This window comes from Rhamphochromis sp. 'chilingali', assembly GCF_963969265.1.
Source record: "Rhamphochromis sp. 'chilingali' genome assembly, chromosome: 4".
Classification (NCBI taxonomy): Eukaryota; Metazoa; Chordata; class Actinopteri; order Cichliformes; family Cichlidae; genus Rhamphochromis; species Rhamphochromis sp. 'chilingali'.
This window is the reverse complement of record NC_137948.1, coordinates 26,118,757-26,130,607: the sequence shown is the minus strand read 5'-3', so window position 1 is coordinate 26,130,607 and position 11,851 is coordinate 26,118,757. Positions and strand designations below refer to the sequence as shown.

At 41.0% G+C, this 11,851-nt stretch overlaps 1 protein-coding gene across 2 annotated transcripts in view; it reads left to right on the top strand.

The window, feature by feature from the left end:
- Positions 1-1,530: 1,530 nt before the first annotated feature.
- Positions 1,531-11,851, top strand: part of inpp4b (inositol polyphosphate-4-phosphatase type II B) — a 187,305-nt gene continuing 176,984 nt past the window's right edge. For both annotated transcript variants that reach the window (XM_080879817.1, XM_080879816.1), the window contains exons 1-2: positions 1,531-1,829; positions 8,641-8,685. In XM_080879817.1, the coding sequence (XP_080735943.1) occupies positions 1,745-1,829; positions 8,641-8,685 (130 nt within the window). In that variant the 5' untranslated portion in view covers positions 1,531-1,744. The remainder of the gene's footprint in view (positions 1,830-8,640; positions 8,686-11,851) is intronic.

Here is an 11,851-nt window from a genome sequence, read left to right as displayed (position 1 = left end):
TTCAAGTACTGTTCATCTGCTGTACATAGTGTCTTTTTAGACCTGCCAAATCTTCTTTTGACCTCCACTTGTCCAGTTTCATTAATTATTTGAGGACACACTGCACACCATGCCAAGAGATGCGTTAAGTTAGGTGCCTTTTTTATGCTTCAATGATTCATGTTCTCAGAAGAAAACCTTTCTTTTGATAAATGGTCAGGTACAAGGACTGGACTGAAAATGAGTGAAAAAGCAGCCAATGTCCAAAGAAAAACCTTGAAATGCTTTCAGAAAGCCTGGAGAACTATTGCTCAAGACCACTTTAAAAAATTACAAGAAATGACTGGCTCCTGGGAAGCAAAATAAAAAGAAAAATTAAGAGTGGCTCTTGCCTTTTGCGCAGTATATTTTTAGATTGCGCTCTGGAAACCTGGTTCTGACCACTTGCAGGAGCTTATGTTTGAGTTCACAGTCCTCAAAGTTATGTCGAGGGCAAACATCATCTGGTTTCATGCCAAACTGAACCCAACTTTGCGTATCAAGGATCATCACTGGTGAGAGAAGCTGTATCTCCAGCTAGTCGTAGGTGAAACTTCACTTAAAATCACTTCCATAGCCACAGGTGTATAAAATCAAGCACCTTCACAGTAGCCTTCACTTATATTGAATGAGTTTAACAGACAACACAGCTCCTCCTCCATTCAGCTGGATTTTAATTAACTACATTGTAGATGTACGCTTACTGTAGTATCATGACCTTGGTGACCAAAGAACAATAATGCTTCCCTTAGGAGCATAAGAGGAGGCAGTCATTATTTTACCTTGAAAATCTTTATATATAACTCCTCATCCTAATTCCTTTTTCAAAATGTCCAGTCTAGATCTACGCTGCGAAACATAAACAACCCCCACAAACCTCTAAAACCCAGAAACAACTACTATCTGTATCACATTCTGTGTTTAACCTGTTGATTTGAAATTGTGGTGAAGTTGCCATGTTGGGTTATACTCAGCTCTTTATGCAATAAAAACTGTCCTTATACTCTGCAAATCCCTCAGCTGTATAAGTCCCCAAATCATGCTGCATGATTCTGGCTTCAACATATCACGCTTGGGAGTTTGGCAATTGTTACACTGCTGAGAAAAGGAAAAGAGTGATGTAGAGGTGAGGGCAGGTTGGAGAAGGGGAGTGAGACGGACATCAGAAATCAAAGGGACCCTGCTGCCATGTCTGGTTGCAGCAGTGGCTGCGCAGTGAGAAGAGAAAAGGAGGGAGGGAGAGAGAGAGGGGGAGGACAGAGCCGTGTCTTTCTGGCTGCGGTGCTCTGTGCAGTCGGGTCTAGGTCCCCGACTGACAGCCCAAGATTGATGGATAGAGCTTTGTATTGCACATAACATCAATTCTGTCCTGCTTTCTCTTTCATTTGGAATCTCACTCCCTCATCACTCCTCCCTTCCCCTGTCTTTTTCTCTCCTGCTCCCCTCTCTTCCCCCTCCCTCTCCTCCTCCCTCCCGCTGCTGCTCCAGGTCCGTCGCCGGTCCCTCTCTTCCGTATTAGTTTCCATGAGGCATCCTTAATGCTGACAGAGAGCGCACCGTGAGGCAGCAAGAAAGCGGGGTGAGAGGATTGCTATCTTTGTGACAGCTTCTCTGCTTGGAAGGCTGCGTGTGAGCCGGGGAACTGGACTGGACTGTGGTGTTTCGTGGAGGAGGTGGGAGAAGAGGTGGAGGAGCACGAGGGAGAACTGTGGGGCAAGCTGGACAGATGGAGGACGGCACGCAGCACCTGGGACACTGCATGGTTGACATGAAGGAGCTGAGTGCGAGTCCTGAAGGACTGAGCGCTGCTGGTGAGCTGACTCCACTGTGTTTTGTGACTGTTTGAATCTGTCTCCTCTTTCCTCTGTCCTTTCTTGTTCTACAGTCTAACTCCATAACTGCTCGTCAGTTCTAAGCATTGGTTTTCTCTACTGTTACTGCAAATGCTTCTCTAGATGATGTCTTGCTTTTGAGTATTTTCCCTGTGCAAGTGTTTGTTCTCGTGCTGCCACACACAAAGAATGAAAGTCTGTGTGTGTGTGTGTGTGTGTGTGTGTGTGTGTGTGTGTGTGTGTGTGTGTGTGTGTGTGTGTGTGTGTGTGTGTGTGTGTGTGTGTGTGTGTGTTTCAGGGAGAGAGCTAGGGTGGAGGTACCAGCAAAAGTGTGAGAGATTTTTAAAACCCCAGTCTTCAGTAGCCAAGTAACTGACTCCTATGCAGAATAATTACAACTCAATACCTGATGATATATAGATGCACTTGTTATGACAGATCATTATTGGTAGATAGAAATGACACTAAGTGCTATCAAGTGATGTCTTTTGTTGTCAGATATTTAAAATGTTGTTAAGCCACGACTGATCTTCGGGCCTGTCAGTCGTGTCCACAATTTAAAACTGTAGACTTTTTAAAAACTGCCTGCCTTGCTGCAGGTTTCCATTTAAGTATTCTTGTTGTGTGGTTGAATTGAAATCTCAAAAATGTTTCTCAGTTCTTTTGAGCTTCAGAATGCATGCGTGTAGTAAATAATACAAAAGTCTGCCTTATCTAGTTTTGAGCAAAATGGAATTTTGATTGAGTGACTCTGCAGAGAGAAAGTTTGAAAAGCTGTTTGTTCACATGTTTTCTTGGTGGGAGTCGGGGGGTAAAACGTCACATGTTTGCTTGCGTGTCGTGTCTCTGTCTCTGTGCACTGGTGTTCATGCATGCACGTGTATGTGTGTGTGAATTTGCATTTTTACTGCAGTCATATTCCATGTAGGCTGAATGTGCTGTCACTAATATGCACTGGCAGAGGCAAACTAGATGTCTTAGTGCCCATCACTACAGGAGAATGCTGAAGAGATTATCCATATCAGTGATGCCACAAAGCCTCCTCTCCACATTTAATACCTTTGCTTACTAAAAGGACAGACACTGCATGCGGTTGCTGCTAAGCATTTGCATTGGCATGCAAGCTAAGAACCATCATCGTCCCAATGGGAATAAGCAGATGGAACTGTACAAAGAAGGATGAAAGCGCAGTTCACGACGCCTTGCCTTCTTTGCTTTAAACCTACACTGACACACTGGTGAAGCATCTTATGTGTCCGATTGCCCATTCACACGGACATATGCAGGCATGCTCTGACGTTGCACAGTTATGCAGAGACACACACAGGGCCACACTCTCAATAGCTATGACCTGATGGCAAACCCAAGATAGGCACCTACCATAAAATCCTCTGCACAATTTTATAGATGGCATCTGACAGATGCAGGAGTGTAACGCCTCACTCTACCTTTGCTTTGTTTCCCCTGGGCGAAGCACATAATTACAGTGTTTGGGCCGAACAGCAGGTTGACAACCGTGCATTATCAGTCGCAAGGTGACACAGTTTATCTCCTCTTTCTTGACAGCAGATAAAAGTGAAACCAAACTGGGTGCTGCTCAGTGCTAATTAAGGTGGGGCTGAATTGGCGTTTTACAAACTCCCAATCACAAAGGGTGAAATTATGTTATTTTAGCTATTAACTATTCATAACAGAATTTGCATACAGGAAACAGTATCGGTAATGAAAGCCGCAACATTTAATTGATTGAACTGTCTTTGCGAGACGCGTGCCGTGACCAAGCTGTCGCGGAGCGAAAGGTCCCACTCTTGTTAACCCCCCCAGACTACGTCTCTTATCAGCTTGACAGTCAAGACCTCCTCAGCGCATCCAACTGATTCACAACACTTCATTAAACGCTGGCAACAAAACCATCTGTCCCCCCCCTCCTCAATCTCCCAAAGCAGTAATGTGACGATAACTCACTCTCCCATTCAGCACCACTTGTCCTAATGGGATGCCTGTCTGTGCAAACATCAATTGAGTTACAGGTATGTAAGCCTGGCTGGTGACTGAATCATCGCAGTGGATGTGCAGGTTCTGTTTAGGCAATTTAAACTACAGGACAGAGAAACGCGAGGTCGGACAAAAAGGAGTTAGGAGAAGGAAACATTGCAATTAGTGTGGGTGAACGTGTAGGAAGGGTGAGCAGAGCTGCTTGTTGGGTTGGAATCATTTGTTGAGAGAGTTATATCCCTGAAATATAATAATAATAATAATAATAATAATAATAATAATAATAATAATAATAATAATAATAATAATAATAATAATGGATACTTTATTGATTACTTTATTGATCCCCATGGGGAAATTACTTGTTACTTGTTATATCAAAGCCCATGCTGAGCCAGCCACATAAGTGAATTATTAATCTAACCTCAAAATTCAAAAGAAGATAATATTCAAAAATATGAACAGGATTTATTCATAGGCGTGGGCTTTTATATGTAATATCTATTCATGAAGAGGATAAGCAGAAGTGACTGTGAATGTGTACTATAGCCTCTGCAGGGCAGTTTATCAAAACTCTCTTCGGAAAAATTGTTTGATTTTCTTCGTTGAAACCATACTTGGGAATTGGAGCGGTGTCTGGTGATATTTTCTACTTCCATCTTTTGCAGACTTAGAAATAAACAGCAGAATCATCTGAATCCCCCACCCCCACCCACCAAAACCACCAACTATTTCCCACATTCACCCTTGTCCCCCTTGCGTGTTAGCGGTTATCATACAATGCAGCATGCGAGAAAGCAGGGCAATGAGAAGGGAAGCGAGTTAAATGATCATCTGTAAGACGGACCATTTAAGTCCCTGAACATTAATTAACTTTGTCATTCCTGAGGATTCACCTAGTCTGCTCACATCCTTATAAATTACCCTCTCCTCTGCCTTCAGCGTGCCTTTTTCCCTACTGATACCTTCCACAGACAGGGGGGCTGATAGATTGGAGGTACAGTGGGGCTGTGCTGTTATTTCTAGAGCCAGATGAAACTGCAGTATAGCGGGCGGGCACACCTCATTTGCTTTGGGCCCCTCTGGGAGTTACATCTGCATGTGCTGCCTGCCTGCTGCCTTGCTGAGCTTATTACCATATTCATAATGCCAGCGGATATCGATTATAAATACCACACCTGTGCCACTTTCCCCCACGTATGTATCTGCAACTTAGAGTCGTGAGCCATGTATGCTGCAGGAGTTACAATAGATATGGGCAGTGCAGGTGGCTTATCTCTCTCCATGTAATGGCTAATTATTGCGATTAGACCTTGTTTGTGTATTTGTTTTGGTCAGGCTGATTCTCCCCCAGAGGGTAATGACATGCGGCATGTTTAGTGCTGCGGGACGAGAATGAGGTCACCGTGTACATAACAGGAGTTGTGTCCTCAGGTTGCATAATTTGTCCGTTATATCTTAGATCATGTGGATATTGGGGTGATGTGACCATGTGAAAGCTTTCAGAGCTGCACTAAAACATAGTTTTACACGTTATTTATTCAGACTTTATACTGAAAAAACAAAAAAAGGAAAATGCAACTTAACATGTGTTGCCTGTCATAAAATCAAAGCATCTGGCATGATCCTTCTAAAAATACTCGACACTCTGCCTATAAGCCATGCTTTAAAATTCTGACAGCTCTGAATTCCAGTCTTCCTCCTGCTTCATTATCAAACACTTTGACTTGCTTTGCCACATGTGTCTCATGATCTGTATCCTGAACCTCTATCAGACCTAGACTCAGCTTTGCTCCTTATCTTTAATTATTTCTGCAACGACAAGCATTTTCCACTGCTTCTTACCACTCAAGATAAGTCCTACAAAGTAGCCGGGCTGTCCATGTGTCAGTCCCTTATGATAATGCTACACCGGAGACTGGACCCAACAGCTGGCACAGTGTCAGCCTACCTAGCTAAAGGGCTTTCTATTTCAGCTACGCAGCATGTCATCCTGGCTTATTAAAGTTCCATCAGCACTCATAAGGAAGTCTTAATGGTGACAACATGAGGAGACATGACCCCTGAGGAATGGGATGATGAAGATGAGAAAGTAATGTGAGAACCAGATGATGAAAGTTTATTTACAAGCATAATTGACCTGTGTTGGTGGTGTGTGTTTCCTTGCCCCGTGTGCTACAAATACTTGTCCACTTGATTAATTAGATATTTACTGCAGTTGTAACAGATATTGGACCGGGTTTGCGTAAGCTTCTACAGCCTTTTCTGACATGTATTACATCTGACAGAGCTCAGTTTATTTCACTGAGCATAAATGCTAGCAAACTGAAGGTTTATTTACAAGTTTGTTAGCATATTTATTGAATTTAGAAATGCACTTCAAATTGCTGGTAATCTTTTTTTTTTTTTTTTATCAAGTTACTGTGCTTGAAGCTGTCTTGGCCTCAGTAGGCAAATGACTCTCAACACGGTGCCAGATAATGCTTATGATTTCCATAATTTTCAATCTTTGGACTCATTCATTTCAAAGAATATGGTTCAAAGATTAAAAAACAGCATTTAAACGATTCATCAACATTTGACATAATTCACTGCATCTCTGTGAGCTGGGGCATTTTTTAGATTTATCTCCAGAAACAAACGCAAGAAGAAATATTACAGTAAACCTGCACTGTTACTAAGAGAATATTTGAGCCTTTATTGGACATGCTTTTTAATCAACAGTCCCAACAAACAACCATACATACAGTACGATGCAATAGTCTTGCGCCAGAACTTGTTTCTTTATAATTTGCTTTCAAGAAACCAGTTTTGAGCAATGTTTGTTTTTTCTTTCTTTTTGGCTTGTTTGTTTGAATCTAAAGGTCACGTGCTTAAGAAATAGCAAAGACTTGACTGAGAGATGCTGGTCCATCTGCTGTTCGCTGAAGGGTCATTTCTGATGAAGGGTGGCTGCCAAGAAGCAATTCTTAAGGAAGGAAAACAGGGAGAAAAGGCTGAGGTTTGCCAAATTACACGAGAATTGGACTGAAAATCAGTGGCAACAGGTCTTGCACGGAGAGATGGATGGATCCGACTTTGGTTCAAAGTACTGGCAGTATTTTTGATGGAGATCAGAGAGAGGTAAAACAGTGAGCAAAACATGGTGGAGGCTCACATGGTTTGGCCCTGCATTTCACCTAGTGGTCTTGGAGATCTTGTCAAGGTTGATGGAAGTATACGAACACAGAAAAGACTTTTATCTTGATCAGATTTTGATCCATTAAGAAATACTATCAAGAAAGGGGCTGGCTGGCAATGGCTTCATTTTTCAGCATGGCAATGATCCCAAACACACTACAAACCCCTTAAAAAGGGATATCTGGATATAAAAACACACAAGGGAACATGATCATTCACGGATCAGAGCCTGGATCCTAACAATGTGGGATCATCTTGACAGAGAACAGAACAAAAGGCAGCCAACATCCAAAGAAGAGTTCTGAATGTCCTTCAAGAAGCCTGGAGAACGATTCGTGAAGACTACTGTACTTATAGAGATTACAATAAAGCTGCTTAAGAGAGTTCAGGCTGTATTAAAGAACAGAGGCGATCATGCTGAATACTGACTTTCAAGCTTTTAACCAAGAATTGCACCACCTGTGTTTTTGGCTTATATACACTGTATAGACTTTTAATGCGTGTTTGCACATTTCAATACTGCTGCGCCTAATTCCAATTTCCCAAGCAAAATATGTAGAAATGAGAGTTGGTCTGAGACTTTTGGACAGCATTATCTATGCATTCAAAATTGTCAATAAGGCATTCTGCCTTATTAAGTAAATCGTTTTTTCTTTGCAAAGAATCCTCATTACATAAGATTACCTAAGTCGCATGGCTCCCATACATCGGTGAACATCGAGTATCCACGGCCCATTAGTGGAGTTGATGAGCCTTAGAGAGGCCAATTGTGTCCAAGCACCCCAAGAGGAGGAATTTAGCAGTTTAGTCCCCCTCTAGACTTGTTGCACCATCTTACAGGCGTTTCATCGGTTTGGTTTTTGAATGGTCATGTCAAACTGGGAAAGTGATGAATGAGAGAAAGCTTTAGTGACAGATGACTGAAGCAGTCAGTCATCGTTATTGGCGTAAAGCCTCAAGGACAATGGATACCCAGAAACTCTAGTTCTGACGTTCTCAACGATCGCTGAGTTGTTTGCATAATCTAGATGAACAGTTACATTAATCAGTGTGGCATTTGGGGAGCCTGTTGTGCTCCTACCATGTTCAAACTCTCTATAAAGCCTTTTATTTCTGATTAAAATAGTTTGTTGCCAGGAGTTCAACCCCCTTAGCGTAATTATATTGCATCTGTGCAAAGTGACTACAACTGACTCAACAATTTTGATAAATAACCAGGAAACTAAGCTAAATATTTATGCCTTGCTTTTAGTAAATATGTGAGGGTTCGCAGGTTTTTGATTCAGATTATTTTAGATTAAAAGTAGTCGGCTTGTTTTGCACTTATGCTCTTTGAAATTGTAATGAGCATATTTCCCTATTATCTAACATTGATATGATTAATTTAATAAGATGGCAAATCAAAGACTGAAATTCATGAAAAGTCATTGAAAAACAATGGTTGGAGCTCTACACCTTTTAAACTTCCACAAAATTAAACTGCAGCCGTTAATGTTTTACGTCTGTTTCCTCCTTTTTCATTGTTCTAATGTTCCCCTCTTCCTTATCTTTATCTCCCTCTCGCTCTGTTTTTATCTCAACTCCACTCTGTCTTTTTGCTGTCTCTGTCTTGCAGGTGTTATTCTAACACCCAAGCTGCCTCAGGTGGAGTTCAGCCTCGGTAAGTCCTGTTAACGCCGTAATTCAAGGGTCATTTTATTTCAAGGGGAAGCAATGAAAATGGAGACATACCACTGTTTTGGCTCGTTCGCACACATATTAGATGACGTTTGTTGCCTCTTTCCCGCCATGGAAACGCAATAAAAGTCAATGGCAATCATCCCTTTTTGCTAACATACATCCAAACTTACAGTAACTCTTGTTAAACACACACATGCTGACATTTCCATTAATGCAGATGTCAGTGAGGATCAGTGGCATATCTGCAATAAATTCTGACACACAAGTAAGGATAGAAAGGACAACAGAAGCACAGCAGAGAGAAAGCATTGAATGGTGAACTTTCACCATTCAATCTGGGGAAATGGTGGCTTCTGTGGCTCAGAATTATCTGAGCCACAGATAATTCATTGTGGCTCAAATCATGTTTCCTAAACTGGTAATAACATTTTTTGACATTCAGGATTGATTATATCTGACAAGCATCTTGACTTTGTTGTTTCTATCCTTTGATCAAAGCCACGCTACAGATGAGATGATGGATGATATATATGATCCAGGGATGTGAAGTTTCTGTTACAGGGGTCACAATAGTAAAAGTTAACATTTTAACACACATACACTCTCAAGTGTTACTTGATACCTTCTACTGTGTTTTAACAGCAAATACACATTGATGCATCATAATTTTTTTGTTGCTGGCAGTCCGATTGTCATCAGGTAATGTGTAAAAATATGTAAAGATGTAGAGACACAAAACTGGGCGCACATACAATTCAAACCACATAAAGCAAACAAAGTCAAACAAAACATTTGTACTGCTTGCTTTGATGTCTAAATGTCCATTTGATACTCGAACATTATGTTGGGGCCTTGCGCTGTGAAAGAAAAACAATTTAAATGTAAATTGTCTGCCGTGGTGGAAAATTAGAAAATACAGCTGACAGCTGACACAGTACCATGTCCATTTTTAAATGGCCTGATTGTGCGCCCCATGTACAGTACACCTATCTAATCTGTACCTGTCAAACCCATAATGGCAGTATTTAATGACATATTACATGACGTGTTTTATTTCCAATATTTGTTTCAACAAATTATTTTTAAGCTCTCGAAAGAAGTGACAGGTTGTAATAGTTTTGTTTAAAATGCTTATTGAATTTCAGGAAAACATATTTTTAACCACACTGAGGATAGTAAACAAGCAGTCGTCCGGCCTTTAAGTTTAAGGCCTTTGGGACCCCTTCTGTTTAACATCTACATGCTCCCACTGGCACAGATTATAAACAACAACAAAATAAACTATCACAGCTATGCAGATGACACACAAATATATATCACAATGTCACCAGGAGACCGAGGCCCTGTACAGGCTCTTGGTAAATGCATTGAGGAAATCAATGACTGGTTGTGCCACAATTTTCTCCAGCTAAACAAAAACAAAACTGAGGTAATAGTCTTTGGCGCCAAAGAAAAACGATTACAGGTCACCAGAGAACTTCAATCTATACATCTAAAAACCACAAACCAGGCAAGAAATTTGGGTGTAGTGATGGATGCAGACCTAAACTTAGAAAAACACATTAAGACAATAACAAAGTCAGCTTACTATCACCTCAAGAATATATCAAGGATAAAAGATCTGATGTCTCAACAGGACCTGGAAAAACTAGTCCATGCATTCATCTTTAGTAGGCTTGATTACTGTAACAGCATCTTTACAGGTCTACCTAAAAAAATCAGTCAGACAACTACAGCTCATTCAGAACTCTGCTGCTCGAGTCCTCACTAAGACCAAAAAAGTGGACCACATCAGTCCAGCTCTGAGGTCTTTACACTGTCTGCCTGTCCGTCAGAGGATAGACTTTAAAGTTCTGATGCTGGTCTATAAAGCTCTGAATGGTTTAGGACCAAAATACATCAGCGACCTCCTGACCCAGTATGAACCTTCCAGATCCCTCAGGTCATCTGGATCCGGTCTTTTATCAGTTCCCAGAGTCAGAACCAGACACTGAGAAGCTGCATTCAGCTTTTATGCTCCTTATATCTGGAACAAACTCCCAGAAAGCCTCAGATCAGCTGAAACACTCAGTTTATTTAAATCCAGGTTGAAGACTCACCTGTTCTCAGCTGCATTTGAATAAAGCACCAAATCCACACTTTAAGCTTAAATTTCAAAACTTACATTTAACTACTGATTTTATCTACTGTTCTGATTTTATCTGTTTTGATTTTATATACTGTTGTTTGTTGTTTGTTTGTTAATTAGTTAGTTTATTTGCTTGTTTTAATCAATTTTAAATCATGCTTTTTATTTGTTCTTGTTTCTAATGTCTCTGTAAAGCACTTTGAATCACCTTGTTGTTGAATTGTGCTATACAAATAAACTTGCCTTGCCTTGCCTTGCCTTGCCTTGTTTGATGAGGACCCGTTGATGTCACAACTTGTGCAGGATAGTACAAGATATTAGTCTCTCAGTCTGCTCTACTAGTAAAGTGTCTGTTGTGCGAGAAATTTCTTTTGAAATATTTCGCTAACATTGTGAAAACAAAAGTTTGGGGGTTTTTTGTAACCCTAATCACAGCTTCACGGTCTACGACATTCAGTTTCTAGTAAATTCCAACGCTTCAGTATTGCTTGGTCTGTGATTTTAGTCTGTTGTTATGCAGTTACTAGGCATAGTGATGATGTAATAATATAACATGCATAATAACAGTTTTGTGTTGAACTCATTGCTGTGAAATTGAAAGCTATTGTAAGGGCATAAAGGCTACAACCAGATCTATTTAGCCATTTGGTAGGTTTTTGTCAGGCAACATGATGACATCACAATAACAACCTTCAGGTTTGATAGGCTCAACTCAAGAAATAGCACTAATACACAAGAGGAGTCATCTCAAGACACAAGAAGAGAATCCAGAACAATCTGGCAATGTCCTATGAGGAAGCACTTGGTGAGAGTGGGAAGGAAGAACTGAAGAGAAAAAGGAGCATAGGGAGACATGGACACACCATGTAGTTACGTTGCTAAAACCTACCAGGTTGCCAGTTCTGTGCCCTGAGTGTTGAACAATGCACAGAGCAGTTGATGGTCTGGGACAGATGTCTTCTTATTCCTGAATCAGTTAGTTTTAGGTTTAGATGTAGGAGGCAGGACTCATGGCACA